This window comes from Mesoplodon densirostris, chromosome 7, assembly GCF_025265405.1.
Source record: "Mesoplodon densirostris isolate mMesDen1 chromosome 7, mMesDen1 primary haplotype, whole genome shotgun sequence".
Classification (NCBI taxonomy): domain Eukaryota; kingdom Metazoa; phylum Chordata; class Mammalia; order Artiodactyla; family Ziphiidae; genus Mesoplodon; species Mesoplodon densirostris.
The window spans coordinates 116,800,871-116,822,500 of NC_082667.1; the positions used below are offsets into that span (position 1 = coordinate 116,800,871).

The 21,630-nt window shown below is 46.2% G+C and overlaps 1 protein-coding gene across 1 annotated transcript; it reads right to left on the reverse strand.

The window, feature by feature from the left end:
• Positions 1-3,290: 3,290 nt before the first annotated feature.
• HEPACAM (hepatic and glial cell adhesion molecule) lies at positions 3,291-21,581 on the reverse strand. Its single transcript, XM_060104845.1, has 7 exons — positions 21,497-21,581; positions 6,493-6,834; positions 5,535-5,816; positions 5,150-5,243; positions 4,532-4,605; positions 4,159-4,229; positions 3,291-3,596 (listed from the first exon to the last, which is right to left on the reverse strand). Exons 1-7 carry the CDS (start codon positions 21,579-21,581, stop codon positions 3,291-3,293), a joined length of 1,254 nt encoding a protein of 417 aa, XP_059960828.1.
• Between the last annotated feature and the right edge of the window lie 49 nt (positions 21,582-21,630).

A 21,630-nucleotide genomic window follows, 5' to 3' on the forward strand; every position in this document is an offset into this window, starting at 1 on the left:
ACTTTCAGTTAACAAACTCTCTTCAGATGTTTTTTTTTTTTTTTTTTTTTTTTTTTTTTTTTTTTTTTTTTTTTTTTTTTTTTTTTTTTTGCTGTACGCGGGCCTCTCACTGCTGTGGCCTCTCCCGTTGCGGAGCACAGGCTCCGGACACACAGGCTCCGCGGCCATGGCTCGCGAGCCCAGCCGCTCCGCGGCATGTGGGATCTTCCCGGACCGGGGCACGAACCCGTGTCCCCTGCATCGGCAGGCGGACTCTCAACCACTGCGCCACCAGGGAAGCCCCTCTTCAGATGTTTTTAATGTGCTGTTAAACTCTTTCATTTACATTTTTATTTCAATAAATTATATTTTTATTTATGAGTTCTATTCCTTTTCAAATTTGATCACTTTTGATAGTCTCTTGTTGCTTGTTCATTTTTGTAATTTTGTCTTGTATTACTTCAAGCATTTCATAATTATTTTATGTTTTATATCTGATCATTTCAGTATCTGAAGACCTTGGGGGTCTAAATCTATTGCTTCTTATATTTGCTGACTTTCATCCATGATGATTTTTCTCCTTCTGTGTTTAATGACCTTTCCTTGTGAACTCGTCTTTGGTTGGTCTTAGTCTCTGAAAATTTAAGGAGATGTTTTCTTCCAGAGAGGATTTGTATTTTTTATTTTAGGAGCCTGGGATGCTACCAGCTGGGGCCCAATACCAATTTAATCCAGGAGTCTCAAGTTCAGCTCCCACACCTTGCCACTGGCACAAGTCTGGTCTTTCATCAGTGCTAATATAAACATTTGCCCTTGGGTAATCCACATTTTATGAGTGCTAAGAAGTCAGGACTCACCTTACACTTCTAAGCTTTTATATATGCTGCTCCTTCTGCCTGGAATATGTGTCCTTTTATCCACCCCCCACGCCCAATCTGATTAATCAGTCTTTCTAAGACTAAGTTCAGGCTTGCTCTCCTCCAAGATACCTTTGCTGACGACCCCTAGTCTGGGTTAGATGCTGCTCTTACATGCCTCTATGGCACCCTGTATCTACCTGTCGTTGCATTTTCCACACTGTATTGTAATAATCTGTTTACTTATCTGTCTTCCTCCACGAGACTCTCTTTGGTAGGGGTCATGGCATAGTTATGCTGTTTCCCCAGTGTCTGGCACAGGGCGGATCATGGTAGATTAATACATGTTTGTTGAATAAACGAAAGAACACCGGAATAAATGAATGAATGAATGAGTGAGTGATGATTTTGGAATGGACAATACGGGATTTCCAGAGAGGGTGAAGGATGATGGAGAGATGTGAGAAGAAAAGAGAAAAGGGAAATGACTGGTAGTTTTAGGCTGTTTGTTTGTTCTCCTTGATTAAGTGGAATAAAGTTGTCACTTCATTTCATCAAAAGTTTATTGAGCATCCAGTATGTGCTAGGCACTCTGCTAGGTGCCAGTAATACAAAGATGAAGATCAGAACGAAACAAAAACAAAACCACTCCCCCCTCACCCCATTTAAGGCAGATTTGGCTTGAGCCTGGGAAGCCGGCCCCTCAGGGATGCAGAACCGGGGTTTGGAATACAACTTGCCGGCATCTCACCTTAATCTTCACCCTTGCCTCTCAAGGCTGACCAGCATGTACCCATCTCCAAGTCCTGCATCTTCCACCTGCCTGAGCAACTTTCCCCTGCATACATTATCTCCTTCTAGATGAGGCACCTGGGGAAGTGAGGGGAGCAGTTCTGGCTAAGGAAGGGGAGCTGCAAAGGCACACCTGCTCCGAGGAGCCTGGAGAAGTGCACAGGGGCAGGGAGCTGGGAGGGGCACAGCGTCCAGGGAAGAGCAGAGAGGACCAACGAGAAATGTTGCTGCCCTTGGGGCTGGGACAAAACTGGCTCCAGTGTGGAGTGGTGGGGAACAGGGACCTTGAGAGTCGCTCTGTGGGATGGTGCAGAGTCAGAGCAGGGGCTGAGGAAGTTAAGGAGGGACCAGGGATGCACTAGAGGCATCAGGGGAGAGAGGTCAGAACACAGCGAGGGACTTCTTCTCTTTCAGCTTTTTAATTGCCCTCTCTCTTCACACGGTAGATTACTGTTCCTACAAACTGTTCAAGAGGCGGTGGCATGGGCGTGGCCCACCTACACAGTGGACCAGCCTCTCGGTATTCTGCTGTTTGTGTGACTGGGGAGTCTGCCCTTGTCCTGTCTCCTGGGACCTGAGCATCTGGGAGCAAGGCAGGTGAGAGGCCAGAGTCCAAGGTTCCATCATGTCTCCAAGACATGCTGGGGAGCAATAAGCCTCCTCCTCCCCCTACCATTTTTGGGGAGAGTCAAACTTCATCCTCTTACAGCTGGAGGAAGCCCAACAACTTTCCGGGGGATAATGATTGTTTGAAAGGCTTGTTTTGTAGAAAGCCAGGGAGAAGCCATAGGTATGGGGGGTCAAAAGACAGAGCTTCACTTGATCTAGCCTTCTGGGCCTGAAGAATGCGTGAGAAGCCCCTTCTCCATGGAACAGGGACGGAAAAGACGGAAAGAATGCCGGGCACGCCACTGAGGGAGGCTTTGGGAGGAGGCCAAGCGTGGGAGGCTTGAATCCTTTGCTCTTGCTAGAACCCCGGTAGCTAGCGGGGCAACGGAATGTATTGTCCTTGAGCTCCTCCTTCACCAACTGGTAGGTACCGAGGTACCATATGCCTGAGAAGGGTGCTCCAAGGTACTGCCTTCACAATGATTAGGTGGATGCTCAGAACAGCGCTCTGTACACCCAGTAAAGGGCATCGGACTTCCCCTTAGTTTAGGACAGTTGAACGTTTGAGGCAAGTGGCCTCTCTGATCTGGGCTTGCCAAAAAAGTTCCCCAGGAACCAGGAGTTCGTTCGGAGGGAAGGGGAATGGGTGGAAGCGTGAGTGTGCCCTAGGAAGGGCATAGAACAGTCAAGGGGGTAAGGTTACTGATGTTAGTTTCCATAAGCCCCTCGGGGATTGGGCCGTAAATTTAATAATCTATATGGTCCTAAAAGGGCACAACCCACACCCACTGAGAACACAACTAAAGAGCCGGGAGCAAACGTAACCCGGTTTCACCATCTGATCCACCCTCCGCCTTCCCGCCGCGTGCCCCCATCTGCGCATGCTCACAATCGTCCACGCGCCGGAACCCTAGCGCCAGGTGAGGACCTCCATCTCCCCTCTGCCCTAGCCCCTCGCCCCTCGCCCCTGGCGGGCTGCTGCCCAGCTGCCCTGCCCTCCCCCGGGCCGCGGGCAGCAGTGCGCGGGCGCCCCCCGGGGGGTCCCGAGGAGGCTCAGGCGCTGATCTCCACCGCGCCGGCCTCGTCTTGCTCGCGGATCAGGTGCACGCCGCCCGCAGTCCGCAGTGTGCGCGAGGCGCTGCGCGAGCGGCCGGGCGAGCTCGGGGGCCGGGGCGGCGACGTGTGCGTCCGGCCCGTGGCGGGGGAGCGCGCTGGAGAGCGCGGGTAGCGGCGGGCAGAGCGGCTGGGCAGCCCCGGCGAGCGGCCCGGCACGGCCGGCGACACGGAGTAGCCGGGCGGACCGGGCTCCGTCGCGCTCCGAGGCTCTGGGGCGGGGTTCTCCTCGGGTTCCGGGGAGTCCTGCAAGGACACGTGCCGCGAGGGGTCAGCGGACAGCCGGCCAGGGCTGGGAGCGCGCCTGCTGTTCCAGGGCGCTGGGAATACCGAGGTGGAGGGGACATAGTTCCCTCCACACTCCGACTGCCTGGAGGGCTGCAGGCGTAGGTTTGTTTTTGCTTGCAACACAGGACACTTAGCGTGGTGCCTGGCACATAATAGGTGCTCATTAAATGTTGAAATGCATTAGTTTGAGTCCTTTGTCCACTTACTCTGCGCCTTCCACCTGCCTTGGACAGCGTGGGACAGAGTTGGTTATGGAATAGTAGGGAAATCACCCGAGACAGTGTCCAAAGACCTGGGTTTGAAGCCTAGATTTGCCACTGATTTACTTGTTTGATCCTGGGCAAGTCATTTCACCCTGTCAGCCTTATTTTTCTCATCTCTAAAGTGGGGATGACACAGATATTTCTCAGGGTTATTCTGAGTCCTAGAAAGGTATATCAATATGGTATGGCTATGTAATACCAGAACATGGTAGGGGCTGTTGGAGAGTTTGTGGGGCACCCAGCCCGAAGCTGCTTACCTTGTCCTTCAGGATGTAGAGTGCCATGGGGTTCTTCCGCTCCTGCTCTCCGCTTCGTGGGAGGGTGTCTGCTGCACGGAGCAAAGAATGGGGTGGCTGGCCCAGGTACGGAACCCTTTCCACCAGCCAGCACCTGCACTCTTTGCTTCCCGATGGCCAGTTAAGGCCATCGGGAAGCCAGCCTCCACCAAAGGGTCCGGAATACCTGAGATCCTACCTTGGCTGCTCCTCTCCCTGCTCTGCAGCCTTCGTGCAGTTGATGCAGGAAGGGGCCCTGCAGAGCTGGCTTCCTTGTCGCCCATTTCGGCCTTTTCCCAGCAGCTCACTGATCTGAGTGCAGATGGGACGGGTGAGTGTGTGGCTGGGAGCTCACCTTCTGCTTTCAGGCGGTCATCATTCTGATCCATATATTCCAGGGAGTTTTGCTTCTCCAGCTTCCTCTTCTTCCTGCAAATCAACCCAGCACCCTGTGAACAGAGCTGTCGAGTGTGAGCAGGAGAAGTTCTGGGGGTGAGGACACAGTGGGTATCTGATGGCCATAAACGAGGCCTTGTAACAGGAAGACGGGCTGAGTGCGGTGGGAGGGGGAGAAGTCCAGAGCTTTGGGATGCGTTCCATCTAGGTTTGCATCCTGAGTCTGTCCCTAGCATTGTGACTGTGGGCTAGTCATTTAACTAATCTGAGTCTCCGGTCGTTGTCTGTAAACTGCAGATAATCACATTTAAAGGTAACACCCTAACCACAAACACAGTGCCTGGCTCACAAAAGGTGCCGTGCAAGTGAAACCAGTATTCATCGTGCTGGGGTTGTCAGGGTTGTGAGCACAGGATGTGGTTCCATATACAACACATGCAGTGGTAAGATGGATCTCCTGGGAAGAGGTGCGGGGCCCTGGGAGGAAAGGCGTTTAAAGGAAAGAACAGAGCTTGGGGCTGGAATGGGTTGAAGGATTCAGGTGCTCAGGGAGAGGAACTTGGAGAGTTACCCAGACTTCTTGGATGGTTTCCAGCAGGCACAGACTGTCACCAAGGTCACAAGGAGGAAGATGCCTCCTGTGGACAAGATTATGTAGAGCGAGCTTCTTCCTAGGGAGAGAGAGGCAGGGACGTGGGAGAGACTTCAGAAGGGGCACGGGGTGTGGTGAGGAGAGCTTCCTGCGGCCGAAGAAATAGAAGAGGAACCCCAGGCAGCATGGCTGGCCAGTGGTGGACCTTGCCCAGAGCTCACTTCCTACCCGTGGCTGTCCTCCAGGGAAAGCTGGCCCATCTCTGCCTCTCTCCCCCTCCCGTGGCACTCTGTCGGGGATGTCCTTAGCCTCTCATGGGCCCCTGCCTCTCAGGGCTTTGAGTCCCAAGGGAGGGCAGCGGGAGACTCACTGTACACAGTGATCTTGACGGGCAGGCTGCGGCCCTGGCTGATGGGGTTCTCCACCACACAGCTGTACAGGTCGTCGTCCTCCATGAGCACGCGGCTGATGGTGAGCACCTTTTGGTCGGGGGACAGGAGCATCCGCGAGTCGTTGAGGAGGGGCTTGCCGTCCTTCAGCCATGTGTAGCTGGGCTTGGTGCCATTCTCGTGCGAGCAGTTCAGGGTAAAGGCCTCGCTGAGCTCCAGCACCGTGGTCGAAGCCACTAACACCTGGGGCCTCGAAATGGGCACTGAGCCCGGGGGTGGGAGGAGCCTGTGAGCCACAGGCCAAAAAGCATCTCCCTTCCCCTTCTTAACTGCCTACCTTCCAACTCAGTCTGCGGTGTTCAGAGATCATCACTCCAGCTCTTTACCACCATCCATCCACCCATCCATCCATACAGCCACTCACTCATTTATTTACCCACTATTTATTGAGCACATACTGAGCACGGGGAGTGCAATGCTGAACAAGACAGCTATGGTCCCTGCCCTCATGGACCTTCCCTTCCCTTCTTCCCAAATACCTTTCCAAGATGTCTTAAACTGACCCAGCCTGGAAGATATTTTAGTTGGGCTAAGCTTAGGTCAAAATAGGTTCAAATATTGGCTCTACCAGTTACTAGCTGCCTGAACTTATGCCCCAGTTTCCTCATCTGCAAAATGGGGTCCGTGATATTAACTATCCCTAGATTATTATGAGCATTACATGAGTCAATATAGGCAAAGCACTTACAGTCGTTTCTGGCACATAGTAAGCGCTGTATACGTGTTAGCTATGGCCTATCTGCCAACCTCTAACATTCCTGTTGGCTCACTCCCAAGCGGCTTTTGTGTGGGTTTTCTTGGGGTCTAGCTAATGTATTGGGTGGACGTGGCCCCAGTCCCAGTCACCAGTCCCGCCTCCTTCCCTGCCAGAGACTTTACCGTCTACAGTGAGGTTGATGGTCTTCTCCCCAGTGAAGGTGTCATCGGTGATAGAGATCTCAACCTCATAGGTGCCCTCGTCGGCCAGCTGCAGGTCGCTGAGAAGCAGGGAGCCGTTTTCAAAGAGGCGGATGCGGTCTCGATAGTCGGGCCGCAGGGTACCAATGACCTCTGTGCCGATGGACTGAACCACGGTCACTGGCTTGTCCCGCTTCAGCTGCCACTTGACAACGGGTTTGTCACTGCTGGTGCTGCTGTACTGCACAGAAAGCAGGGCCGCCTTCCCCACTGTGCCATGGATCAGGCGCACCGGGCTGGTGATGTTCACCCCCTCCAGGGGCTCTGTGAACAGAGACCCACGAGGTGAGGGCAGCATCAGGCCCTGGCTCCTAACCTCACTCCCATCTTCGAGTCCTCTGGTCTCTCCATGCCTCACCCTTCTGGACCGTTCACTCCCTGTCAGTCCTTCCTTCTTACCCTTCGACTGTAGCTCTGGCCCCTCCGCTCCCCTGTCATCCCTCACACCCATCCCTTTGCCCTCAATCCTTCTTCAATCTGGACCTCTGCCTCTGGCAGTTTTCCCTATTGCCTTCCTCTTGAGGAAGATTCCAGGTAACCCATACCTTATGTGGCCCATTTATGGAAATATGTATTGAGACTTCCCATGTGCCAGACACTGTTCTATGTCCCCAGGATATATCAGTGAGCAAAACTGACAAACATCCCTACCCCCTGAAACTTATAGGTCATTAGACCTCAGAGTGAATTTGTCAGATTTTCTCCTTAATTGGGCATTGGGAGAGTGGGGGATGGAGAAAGCATGGACATGTAGATTCCCAAAGAAAGGAGGGTGTCACGAGACAGCGCCAGTAAAGGGCACGTTTAGGGGCCTGAGGACAACTGGACAACCCTCCGGTCGTACCAAGAGCCTCCCCTATCCTTGCCCCAGCTGCACGTAGCATCATACTAGGCCTGGCCCAGGGCAGAACAGTCCTGGAAATTCACCCAAACTCCAGCCCAATTTGCATCCCCTATGGAAGAGGGATTTGGGACAGGTCAAGCAAAGAGCTTGGAGTCAGAAGACCTTGTAAGATTGGGCTCCACTGCTTACTGGCTGTGAGAATTTGGGCGAGTCATCCTTCTAGGCCTCACTCTTCTCTTTTAGAAAATAAGGATGACAACGATAACAAGAGCAAGTGTCTTATCCAGTTCACAGTGCAAAAGCACGATACGTATGTCAGTGACTGTGGTGTAGGGGAGAGAACACAGGAGTGAGCATCAGAGGTCGGGGCCCTATTGTTGACTTAGGACCTGGGAGAAGTTGCTTATCTGTTCAGGGCTCAGATTTCCCACAGGCCAAATGAGTGGTAACGAGATGGTCTCATGGTTTGTTCCAGCCCTGTAGTTAGTTCTGGGATTTTACCATCTTGTCCAATGGCAGCCCCATCCAGAGACACATCTCACATTTCAGAGATCTCTTAGGAACTTTGGGGCCTGAACAGATGCTGCTCGTTGGCCTTGCACCTGGCCTTGCAGAGCAATACAGCCACCTGAGGGAGGGGTCTTCTGGAGAGGATGTCAGCTAGGAACAGGGCTGAGTTTAGCTGAATAGACACATACATGTCAGGTTCTCTGTTCCTCTACACCCCCAGCTGCTTCCTTTGACTGTCATTGCCTCTGAAGTTCCCTCCTTCTTTCTCACCCCTGTTTCCCACTCTGCTACTGCTGCAGTGTAGATTTGGGGAAGGTGAGCTGTACCTTTCCAACCCCTATTCCTCTCCTTGTACCTCGAGGACCCAGACCAAACCAGGAGGCAATGGAACTAAAAGGCTAGTTGTGGAGATCGAAGCAAATTTAATTTGAAAACATATCCAGTCCATTTTGGGAGCAAATGCATTGTTAAGTAATGAGCTCATCGTCTTTGGAAGTGGTCAAGGAAAGGCCAATTGACTTTTCTTTCACCTCTCTGTGCTTCCATTTCCTCCTCTGAATAATGAGGTGGTGGGACCAGATGATCTCTAGGGGCCTTCTCCACCCTGGCATTCTATGATCCATCACCTGTCAAGGATGTTACAATCATAAAACCTTAAGCATGGAAGAGACTACTTTAATGATGAAAGCCACCATATGTATGAATATTACATACTTGTTACTGAGAGGAGTCTCAATTGGCAGGAGTTAGAATGGACAAAATCAACTATTTTCAAATTTTTTAAATTAAAGGTATTTTGGGGGCTTCCCTGGTGGCGCAGTGGTTGAGAGTCCGCCTGCTGATGCAGGGGACATGGCTTTGTGCCCCAGTCCGGGAAGATCCCACGTGCTGCGGAGTGGCTGGGCCCGTGAGCCATGGCCGCTGAGCCTGAGCGTCCGGAGCCTGTGCCCCGCAACGGGAGAGGCCACAACAGTGAGAGGCCCGCGTACCACAAAAAGTAAATAAATAAATAAATAAATAATTTTTTTAAAAAAAGGTATTTTTGTTCCCACAAAACCTTATAGAAACTGAAAAGAAATGAAATTTAGTTCTAGTTCACCTGATTTGGTCAAAGAGGTGGTGAGGACCAGAGCCCTGTCCTCCCCAATACCTTGGGGTGCTGCTAAGAATCCTTATGGCTCTGTGTATCAGGCTGAAATTGTTTGGCTACATGATCCTTAAGATTTCTCCAGCTTTAAGTTTCTGTGATAATTTAGATGGGATTTCCTGCCTTGCATCTGCTAGGTCCCAGGCTTGCTTTGATTTAGAAACACAAGCTTTCAAATTTCCCTGAATAGGCAAATAGGGTTTGGTGTGTGTGACTTGAGGTGACCCTGAAAAAAATCACTGAGCTTCATTAAAGGCCAGGGTGGGCACATCTACCCCCCTTCCTCAGGACCCAGTCTGAAGCAGTGGGGTTGGCACATGAGAGTGATATATGCAGAGCCATCCTGAGGTTTAGCAACCCCAAGCACTGAGGTTCCCCTTTCCTCCCTCCTGGAGGCTGGACAGTGACAGTCCCGGCCCCAAGAAAAAGTGGAAGGGATTCTCCTCCCCCCTTCTGTCTTCTCTGGCCCTCCCTGAGTTTCCCCAGCGTCCACTCTCTTGCATCCCATACAAGGTCCTGCTAGTGCTTTTGTGATGTCTTTCCCCCTTCAAGTCAGCTCTTTCTACCAATTTATTTATTTATTTATTTTGACCACACCACACAGCATGTGGGATCTTAGTTCCCCGACCAGGGATCGAACCTGTGACCCCTGCATTGGAAGTACAGAGTCCTAACCACAGGACCGCCAGAGAAGTCCCACTTTCTACCAATTTAAACTTGATTCTTCTGGATAAAAACATTGGAGAATGCATGTGGATTGCCCTGGGCCTCACCCTCTTCTAGGTGGATGCTTGTGAACAGGGCCTGCCCATGAGTCATAGGGATGTATGTAGGTATGTTCAGAGTGGAGGGAGCAGTCTTTCTCAGAAGCTGACAAAGAAAGCGTTTTCGCTGAGCAAACACTGGTTCCCAAAACTCGCGCCAAAATCGGAGTTGCTTTTAAGTTCAGGGTCCCACAACTTTCAAGGGACACAGAGAACTGGGACAGGTGCCAAAGCAGGACACAGAAGTGAGGAAATGGCTAACAGTGCAAATAAAAGGGACTGGGACCATTCAACCTTGAGAAACGATTAACTTAATCATTGTCCTCAAGTCTCTGAGGCATCATTATGTAGAAAGTTGCTCTTCCCGCTGGAGGCCGAAAAAAAGGAAACTGACCTCGCAGCAAGATGTCCCTATCAATTTAAACGGCCATACCGGATCAGGTAGGTGGCCCTCGTCAAGTAGGATTTTGACCTGTGGTGACACCAAGGAATGTCAAACTTTAAAATATAAGAATGTACCGAAGAGACACCAAGGGTGCACAGGTGCTGAGGGGACACCAAGTGAACACACAAAGAGAAGGTAGCCAAGAAGAAAGACTTCAGAAGAAAGTCTATTCTTTCTTCTGAAGAAACCAGCTCTACTAGCATCTTGATCTTGAACTTCAGCCTCCAGAACCGATTGGAACAAAGATGGCGGAGTAGAAGGACGTGCTCTCACTCCCTCTTGCGAGAACACCAGAATCACAACTAGCTGCTGGACAATCATCGACTGGAAGACACTGGAACTCGCCAAAAAAAGATACCCCACATCCAAAGACAAAGGAGAAGCCACAATGAGATGGTAGGAGGGGCGCAATCACAGTAAAATCAAATCCCATAACTGCTGGGTGGGTGACTCACAAACTGGAGAACACTTACACCACAGAAGTCCACCTACTGGAGTGAAGGTTCTGAGCCCCACGTCAGGCTTCTCAACCTGAGGGTCCGGCAACGGGAGGAGGAATTCCTAGAGAATCAGACTTTGAAGGCTAGTGGGATTTGATTGCAGGACTTGGACAGGACTGGGGGAAACAGAGACTCCACTCTTGGAGGGCACACACAAAGTAGTGTGCACATCGGGACCCAGGGGAAGGAGCAGTGACACCAGGGGAGACTGAACCAGACCTACCCGCTAGTGTTGGACGGTCTCCTGCAGAGGTGGGGGAGGCTGTGGCTCACCGTGGGGATAAGGACACTGGCAGCAGAAGTTCTGGGAAGTACTCCTTGGCATGAGCCCTCCCAGAGACTGCCATTAGCCCCACCAAAGAGCCCAGGTAGGCTTCAGTGTTGGGTTGCCTCAGGCCAGACAACCAACAGGGAGGGTACCCAGCCCCACCCAACAACAGTCAAGTGGATTAAAGTTTTACTGAGCTCTGCCCACCAGAGCAACAGTCAGCTCTACCCACCACCAGTCCCTCCCATCAGGAAACGTGCACAACCCTCTTAGATAGGCTCATCCACCAGAGGGCAGACAGCAGAAGCAAGAAGAACTACAATCCTGCAGCCTGTAGTACAAAAACCACATTCACAGAAAGATAGACAAGATGAAAAGGCAGAAGGCTATGTACCAGATGGAGGAACAAGATAAAACCCCAGAAAAACAACTAAATGAAGTGGAGATAGGCAACCTTCCAGAAAAAGAATTCAGAATAATGACAGTGAAGATGATCCAGGACCTTGGAAAAAGAACAGAGGCAAAGATCAAGAAGAGGCAAGAAATGTTTAACAAAGACTTAGAAGAATTAAAGAACAAACAAACAGAGGTGAACAATACAATAACTGAAATGAAAAATACACGAGAAGGAATCAATAGCAGAATAACTGAGGCAGAAGAACGGATAAGTGGCCTGGAAGACAGAATAGTGGAATTCATGGCTGCGGAACAGAATAAAGAAAAAAGAATGAAAAGAAATGAAGACAGCCTAAGAGACCTCTGGGACAACATGAAATGCAACAACGTTCGCATTATAGGGGTCCCAGAAGGAGAAGAAAGAGAGAAAGGACTAGAGACAAATGACAATGAAAGCATGACAATCCAAAACCTATGGGATGCAACAAAAGCAGTTCTAAGAGGGAAGTTTATAGCTATACAAGCCTACCTCAAGAAACAAGAAAAATCTCAAATACACAATCTAACCTTACACCTAAAGGAACTAGAGAAAGAAAAACAAACAAAACCCAAAGTTAGCAGAAGGAAAGAAATCATAAAGATCAGAGCAGAAATAAATGAAATAGAAAAAAAGAAAACAATAGCAAAGATCAATAAAACTAAAAGCTGGTTCTTTGAGAAGATAAACAAAATTGATAAACCATTAGCCAGACTCATCAAGAAAAAGAGGGAGAGAACTAAAATCAGTAAAATTAGAAATGAAAAAGGAGAAGTTACAACAGACACCACAGAAATACAAAGCATCCTAAGAGACTACTACAATCAACTGTATGCCAATAAAATGGACAACCTGGAAGAAATGGACAAATTCTCAGAAAGGTATAACCTTCCAAGACTGAACCAGGAAGAAATAGAAAATACGAACATACCAATCACAAGTAATGAAATGGAAACTGTGATTAAAATACTTCCAACAAACAAAAGTCCAGGACCAGATGGCTTCACAGGTGAATTCTATCAAACATTTAGAGAAGAGATAACACCCACCCTTCTCAAACTCTTCCAAAAAATTGCAGAGGAAGGAACACTCCCAAACTCATTCTATGAGGCCACCGTCACCCTGATACCAAAACCAGACAAAGATACTACAAAAAAAGAAAATTACAGACCAATATCACTGATGAATATAGATACAAAAATCCTCAACAAAGTACTAGCAAACAGAATCCAACAACACATTAAAAGGATCATACACCATGATCAAGTGGGATTTATCCCAGGGATGCAAGGATTCTTCAATATATGCAATCAATGAATGTGATACACCATACTAACAAATTGAAGAATAAAAACCATATGATCATCTCAATAGATGCAGAAAAAGCTTTTGACAAAATTCAACACCTGTTTATTATAAAAACTCTCCAGGAAGTAGGCATAGAGAGAACCTACCTCAACATAATAAAGGCCACATACAACAAAGGCACAGCAAACATCATTCTCAATGGTGAAAAACTGAAAGCATTTCCTCTAAGATCAGGAACAAGGCAAGGATGTCCATTCTCACCATTATTATTCAACATAGTTTTGGAAGTCCTAGCCATTGCAATCAGAGAAGAAAAAGTAATAAAAGGAATACAAATTGGAAAAGAAGAAGTAAAACTGTCACTGTTTGCAGATGACATGATACTATACATAGAGAATCCTAAAGATGCCACCAGAAAACTACTAGAACTAATCAATGAATTTGGTAAAGTTTCAGGATACCAAATTAATGCACAGAAATCTCTTGCATTCCTATACACTAATGATGAAAAATCTGAAAGAGAAATTAAGGAAACACTCCCATTTACCATTGCAACAAAAAGAATAAAATACCTAGGAATAAACCTACCTAGGGAGACAAAAGACCTGTATGCAGAAAGCTATAAGACACTGATGAAAGAAATTAAAGATGATACCAACAGATGGAGAGATATACCATGTTCTTGGATTGGAAGAATCAATATTTTGAAAATGACTATACTACCCAAAGCAATCTACAGATTCAATGCAATCCCTATCAAATTACCAATGGCAGTTTTTACAGAACTAGAACAAAAAATCTTAAAATTTGTATGGAGACAAAAAAGACCCCAAATAGCCAAAGTAGTCTTGAGGGAAAAAAACGGAGCGGGAGGAATCAGACTCCCTGACTTCAGACTATACTACAAAGCTACCATAATCAAGACAATATGGTACTGGCACAAAAACAGAAACATACATCAATGGAACAAGATAGAAAGCCCAGAGATAAAGCCACGCACCTATGGTCAACTAATCTATGACAAAGGAGGCAAGGATATACAGTGGAGATAAGACAGTCTATTCAATAAGTAGTGCTGGGAAAACTGGACAACTACACATAAAAGAATGAAATTAGAACACTCCCTAACACCATATACAAAAATAAACTCAAAATGGATTAGAGACCTAAATGTAAGACCGGACACTATAAAACTCTTAGAGGAAAACATAGGAAGAACACTCTTTGACATAAATCACAGCAAGATCTTTTTGGATCCACCTCCTAGAGTAATGGAAATAAAAACAAAAATAAGCAAATGGAACCTAATGAAACTTCAAAGCTTTTGCACAGCAAAGGAAACCATAAACAAGACAAAAAGACAACCCTCAGAATGGGAAAAAGTATTTGCAAATGAATCAACGGACAAAGGATTAATCTCCAAAATATATAAACAGCTCATGCAGTTCAATATTAAAAAAATAAACAACCGAATCCAAAAATGGGCAGAAGACCTAAATAGACCTTTCTCCAAAGAAGACATACAGATGGCCAAGAAGCACACGAAAAGCTGCTCAACACCACTAATTATTAGAGAAATGCAGATCAAAACTGCAATGAGGTATCACCTCACACCAGTTAGAATGGGCATCATCAGAAAAGCTACAAACAACAACTGCTGGAGAGGGTGTGGAGAAAAGGGAACCCTCTTGCACTGTTGGTGGGAATGTAAATTGATACAGCCACTATGGAGAACAGTATGGAGGTTCCTTAAAAAACTAAAAATAGAATTACCATATGACCCAGCAATCCCACTACTGGGCATATACCCAGACAAAACCATAATTCAAAAAGACACATGCACCCCATGTTCATTGCAGCACTGTTTACAATAGCCAGGTCTTGGAAGCAACCTAAATGCTCATCGACAGACAAATGGAGAAAGAAGACATGGATGGATCTAGAGACTGTCATACAGAGTGAAGTAAGTCAGAAAGAGAAAAAACAAATATCGTATATTAATGCATATATGTGGAACCTAGAAAAATGGTACAGATGAACCGGTTTGCAGGGCAGAAGTAGAGACACAGATGTAGAGAACAAATATATGGACACCAAGGGGGGAAAGCGGCGGGGGGGTGGGATGAATTGGGAGATTGGGCTTGACATATATACACTGATGTGTATTAAATTGATGACTAATAAGAATCTGCTGTATAAAAAATAAAATAAAATAAAAATAAAAATAAAATGCTAAAATAAAAAAGAAGGTACCTACCAGTAGCCTTGGAATCCCTTAATAGCCTCTTCCTTTAAAGAAACCATCATCTACTCATTTTCATGTGATCATTTTTGCTGGGCAAAGGTTTTCTTTTACCAGTATTTGCCTTCAATTTACCTTTTAAAAGTATCAATGAGATAGTGGGAAATGTGTTACACCTAATCTATACACTCTGATAACACTGACTGCAGTTAAATCCCTTTTTATCTGAAGGGCTTTTTGTTTTGTTTGGATGTGTCTCCACAAGGAAGTTCCTCTTTCCCTTTGGCTAGTATAGATACCCTTATTTGGGCTTTCTCCAGCTCTATTATTTTTTTGAGGTGTGGTAACCAGAACTGCATACGGTAACCCAAGGGCACACAGCATGGTTTTCGAAGAGGAAAAAATATTGCTTTCCACTTTTCATTTTTAATGTTTTTCTTAATGAATTAACAATAAAGGATATTAAAGGCTCTGAGAAAACAACCACCCTCCTCTGTCCCTACTGTATAGGGCCTTCACTGTTGGGGTTATTGTATTGTTTTCTTATGCTGTTACCACGTTGAGGCCTACAAAAGTGTGAAATCATTTTAAGTGTCAATCACTGAGGAATATAAGAGAAAACCAGGAAATGGAAATGGTGAAGAAGGCCCTTGGGATCCAGGAAGAGAAGGATAGCTTTTTTTCTACACTGTACAAAGTGTAGACGTTCAGTAATGTGTACCTAGCTAATAAGTGTTAAGCTGACACACAGAGATTTACCATGTTTTGGATTGGAATAATCATTATTGTTAAGCTGTCATATCTCCCAAGCTGACTTATAAACTTAATACAATGCCAATCAAAATCCCACGAGGTTTACTTTGTGATATTGGCACAAGGATCGACAAATAGATCAATGGAACAGAATAGAGAGTCCCAAAACAGACTTAAACATGATAGCTTGACTTTTTTTTTTTTGGCTGCTAGGCTTGTGGGATCTTAGTTCCTGACCAGGGATCGAACCCATGCCCCCTGCAGTAGGGCATGGAGTCCTCACCACTGGACCGCCAGGGAACTCCCTGATTGCTTGACTTATGACACAGGTGACATTGCAGTGAAGTGGAGAAAGCATTTTTTTTCTTTTTAATAAATAGTGCTGGGCCACGTAGGGAAAAAAAAGAATATTGATCCCTATCTCACATCTCACACAAATAGCAATTCTAGGTAGATTGTAGATCTAAGTGCGAAAGGAAAAATAATGTTTTAGAAAGAAAACATAGCATAATATCTCCATGACTTGAGGGCAGACACAGATTTTTTTGACAGGACGGAAAAGTGGTACCCATAAAAGAAGAAAATGATACACTGGACACAATAAAGTTAAGAGCTTCTGTTCATCAAAAGACACCATTAAGAGAGTGAAAAGGCAAGCTGTACAGTGAGAGATATTTGTAATACATATATCCTATAAACAACTCATATCCAACATATATATTTTAAATTCCTACAAATTAGTACTTTAACAAAATCCAGGAAACTCAGTAGAAAGTGGGCAAAAGACTTGGAACAGGTACCTCACATAAAAGGATTTCCAAATGGCTAATAAATATATGAAAAAGACACAACTTCATTAATCATCATAGAAATGCAATTTCCCTGGTGGCGCAGTGGTTAAGAATATGCCTGCCAATGCAGGGGACACAGGTTCCAGCCCTGGTTCGGGAAGATCTCACATGCTGCGGAGCAACTAAGCCCGTGTGCCACAGCTACTGAGCCTGCACCCTAGAGCCCGTGAACCAAAACTACTGAAGCCCACGTGCCTAGAGCCCGAGCTCCGCAACAAGAAAAGCCACCGCAATGAGAATCCCACGTACCGCAACGAAGAGTAGCCCCCGCTCACTACAACTAGAGAAGCCTGCGTGCAGCAACAAAGACCCAATGCAGCCAAAAAGAAATAAATTTAAAAAATTAAAAAAAAAACGAAATACAATTTTAAACCATAATTTGATGCCACCTCATACTAGGATAGCTAAAATGAAAACGAGAAGATTCAATTATTGGTGAATATATGGAACATCTGGAACTCTCAATCACTGCTGGTGGGAATGTAGATTGATACAACCATGTAGATTGATACAACCACTTTTGAAAACTCTGGCTATGTCTACTAAGTCTAACCACACACGTATAACTCAGCAAATTCTACTCCTGGGTATATCTGTTCACCAAAAGACATCTACTAGAATGTTTTAACAACTCTATGCATAAAGGCCCAAACTGTAAACAACCAAAGTGTCTATCAAAGTTCAATAGATAAATTGTGGTAAATTCATACAATGGAATATTCTACAGCACTGAGACCAAACAAGTTATAATTTTAACAACAAAATGCATGAATCTTACAAATTTGGTGCTCATTGAAAGAAGCCAGGCATAAAAGAATGCATACATATAATTCCATTTTTATGAAGTTCAAAGACATGCAAAATTAATCCATATTAGAAGTTAGGACACCACCGTGACCCTGGAGGGAAGGCAATAGTAACAGAAATAGAATGGGGGTGGTTCCGACGTGCTGAAATGTTCTTTTTCTTGGTCTTGGGGGCTGATTAAATGGGTCTGTTCACTTCATAAAGGTTCATAAAACTGTATCCTTATGCAAAATGCATGTTCCTGTATGTAATTTTCAATTGCAATTAAAAAAAAAAAAAGACAGCACCTACGATGTGAAGGTGATCTTAGGACTAAAAGGGTGGAAACCAGGCAAGGGACTTCCTGCTATTGGGTCGGTAGAGGATGCGCTAACTCTAGGATCCCAGAGAGTAACATCTTGCAAATCAGATTATCTAGATTTATGGCATGCTGTGTTTATGTCTGTAAATAGTATCCTAGCCTCTAGAAAAGCCTTGTTTGAATGTTCCAGGAATAGGGCTGTGATGAATTTAGGAAAGCCTCATTAGGCCATATTAGGTTCAGAGTACTAAGTGTTACTTGCCTGAGGCTAGTTTGGTGATTGCTGTCATAAGGGAGTATGGCAAGGGATTAAGGTAAATCTCTGGGAGCCAGGGCCACATGGTCCAGCCCCCCTTTTAGTGCCAATCTTAAAAATACATTTCCCAGCCTCCCTTGCAATTAATTATGATACTACTGATTTCTAGTCAATAATACTAGCAAAAGTTGTAGACACCTTTTATAGGCTGATTTAGAAAAACCTCCCTCCTTTTTTTTTAATACTCTACCTAAAAGAAATGAAGATAAATCTCAGACTGACCATTGGAAACACATGTCAAAGTTGATAGCGCTCCATCAGCTTGGTGCCTGAAAAACCTCATGGAACAGTCTTTCCTCATTCCAGGCCTAGCCTGAAACGGCACTGACTACTCCATGGTTAATGCCAGGAGGCCTTAAATTTTGGAATTTATTTGTCACAGAAGCTGACACTTTCCTCATAGGTTGAGGATGGCAGAAATTCCTTATAGAATCTCAGCTCTTTATTGCTCTTGAGTCCACAGCAGTACAATGGCCTGACCCTGCACTTACCAAGTCTTACCTGTCATAGATTGTAACTAATATCTTATTAGCATAGTTTATCTTTAGAACTTTTTTGTTATACCTTTTTTTTTTTTTTTTGGCCGAGCCACGTGGCATGCCTGATCTTAGTTCCTTGACCAGTGATCGAACCCATGCCCCCTGCAGTGGAAGCACGGAGTCTTAACCGCTGGACCGCCAAGGAAGTCCCTTGTTATATAATAATTATTAAGTTCCATTTTCCCTCACAGGAGATCATTTGTCACCTTTTTTTTTTGCCTAATCACACTGACTGACAAGATCTTTCTATATATTTTTTTCTTTACCATATGATGACCTGAAAGAGCTTCGGGAACATCTCTGATTTGTATAATTCATTGTGCATTTCCTATTCCCAATTCACTGCCTCCATACCCTCAGCTCTCATTTCCTCAACTCATTGTAATTTCCACTGAGACCGCTCTCAACAAGGCTAATGGTAACCTCTTTTTTAAAAAAAAATAAATTTATTTATTTATTTATTGCTTCGTTGCTGCACGTGGGCTTTCTCTTGTTGCGGAGAGCGGGGGCTACTCTTCGTTGCGGTGCGCAGGCTTCTCATTGCAGTGGCTTCTCTTGTTGCAGAGCACGGGCTCTAGGCGCAAGGACTTCAGTAGTTGTGGCACATGGGCTCAGTAGTTGTGGTGCATGGGCTTAGTTGCTCCGTGGCATTTGGGACCTTTCCGGACCAGGGCTCGAACCCGTGTACCCCTGCATTGGCAGACGGATTCTTAACCACTGTGCCACCAGTTAAGTCCCTAATGGTAACCTTTTAATTGGCTCTTTAATGGGCTCTTTCAGGTCCTTATTATACTGGGCTCCTTGATACATTTGATGTTGATTGTCTGGGAAACTCCCAACTCCCTTCACTTTATAGATACCACAGTCTCCCAGGTCTCCCTCTGTGTCTCTGATTGTTCCTTCTGGGGCTCCTCAGTGGGCTTTATTCTCTGCCTTCCTCTGCACATCTTGGGGTTCCTCAATGTTCCATATTTAGCTCATTTTCTCCTCCAAGGTAATATTTATTCATTCTCCTTGTTTTAAATCTCACCTCTTGGCTGACAGTTTCCAAATACTTCCCTCCAACCCTCCAGCTTTAGGTTATTCAACATTTTCCCACACATGACTCATAGGCATTTCAACCTCAACATGAGAAACACTAGTTATCATATCTCCCAACCTTGCCCCATTTTTTAAATTTATGGTTTCACACAGAAACCCTACCTCCTTCTCTAGATCATTTCACTTCCTATAAATCACTAGGTCCTGACTTTCCCTCCAAAATATTATCTCAACATCCCTCACTCCCCCTCTCTTTATTCTAATTCCAGCCCAGGTCACTTCTCTCCTGAACTATTGCAATAGCCTCGCTATGGTTTGACTTGTGTCCCCTAAAATTCATATCTTGAAGTCCTAACCCCAAGTATCTCAGAATGTGACCTTATTTTGCAGTGTGGTCATTGCCAAGGTAATAAGCTAAAATGAGGTCATGCTGGAGTGGGGTGGGCCTCTAATCAAAGATGACTGGTGTCCTTTTAAAAAGGAGAAATTTGGATATACACACAAGCACAGGGAGAATGCCATGTGAAGATTAAAGTTAATCTGTCACAGCCAAGGAACTCCCAGAAGCCAGCAGAGAGCACTGGAACAGAACCTTCCCTAGGGCCTTCAGAGGGAGCACAGCCTTGCCAGCACCTTGATCTTGAACTTTTATTCTCCAGAACTGTGAGACAATACATTTCTGCTATTGAAGCCACCCAGTCTGTGGTTCCAGCAAATGGATACAGGCTTCCTTTCCTATCTTGCTTGCCTACAGTTTCACCTCCAACACCTCACTGCAGAGTGAGGGATCTGAGCTATACTCTGGCCTTGCTTGTTCCCAGATTAAAAACCATTCAATGTCCTCCCCCGCTCCCATTGTTTGCAAATTATATTACAGTTTCCTTAGCAGAGTTTACCAGTCTCACCTAACTCCATCCACACTTTCTTCTCCAGCAGCGGTAACTGACTGGGCTGCTCCTAACATGTGATACCATTTCAAGCTGTTGATCTTGGCCCATTTTCCCAACTCTAATGCTCACTCCCACACCTATCTGTTTTTCTCATCTTTTAAAATTCAGTGCAGACATTCCCAGGAAACCTCCCCTGATATTCCCCCACTCCCATCCTGTACCACCAGCACCAGCTTCCTGATGCGGTAGGTGACCTCTCTCTGATTCTTGGAACCCTCTGCCTCTCTGACTCATAGTAGTTTCTGCATTTTATTAAAATGATCTCTGCATCTTATTTGCCCCACTAAATTGTGAATTCCTAGGCTCTCTGGAACAGTGTGTGTGTGCGCGCCTGCGTGTGTGCACATAAGCACATGTATTTCAAATAAGATCATTTCTCCAAGAAGTTGGTAGGGGGAGGTAGGTGTCTATGGCGTGTGTGTTATGCATAGGTTGGTGTTACTCTCCCAAACCAGGAGGCTTATTATCTCCAAAGCTTCTTTCATCTCCCTTGTTATTTTACACTCAGAGAAGCCAGGGTGGCGGCTGGGGAGACACAAAACCAAGATTTCCCCACCCCTCCAAGGCCCACCATAGTCCCTTGGAAAGAATGCCAGACTGGCCCACGCCAACAAGACATCCCATCAGAAACGGCTCATTGCCCTCCATCTAATGTACGGAATGCCGTGGGAGCTGCAAAGTCATGCAGGCTTTGGGGGATGGGGGGCAGGGGCCGGGCAGGAGGCATACAGAATGAAGAAATACATTCAACACGAATGCCTGAATTCACTGAGACGCTTCCCACGGTGGCTGAGCATTCTCCCCTCCTCCCGCCCCAGAGGCATTCTGGCCCTCAGCTCTCCCCTCCCTCTCCTTTGAAAGCCCCGGGTCCCTTCTCTAGACCCTGTCTTACCCTCTGGTCTCCTACCTGTCTGGATCAGAAGCAGGTAGAGAAAAGGAGTGAGGCGCAGGGCACTGAAGGCTCTGGACAGGGCTTCCCTTTCTCTCTTCATTTTGGGTGGCGTTCTCCAGCTCTGGTGCACACAATTAGCATGATTTCTC

Bases quoted from the DNA above. Each gene is read 5' to 3' on its own strand.
- HEPACAM (XM_060104845.1), bottom strand. From the start codon at position 21,581: ATGAAGAGAGAAAGGGAAGCCCTGTCCAGAGCCTTCAGTGCCCTGCGC. The intron at 6,835-21,496 runs GTAGGAGACCAG...CTCTGTTCACAG, and splicing joins CCTGCTTCTGATCCAGACAG to AGCCCCTGGAGGGGGTGAAC. The intron at 4,606-5,149 runs GTCTGGGTAACT...GTTGATTTGCAG, and splicing joins TGCTGGAAACCATCCAAGAA to GAAGAAGAGGAAGCTGGAGA.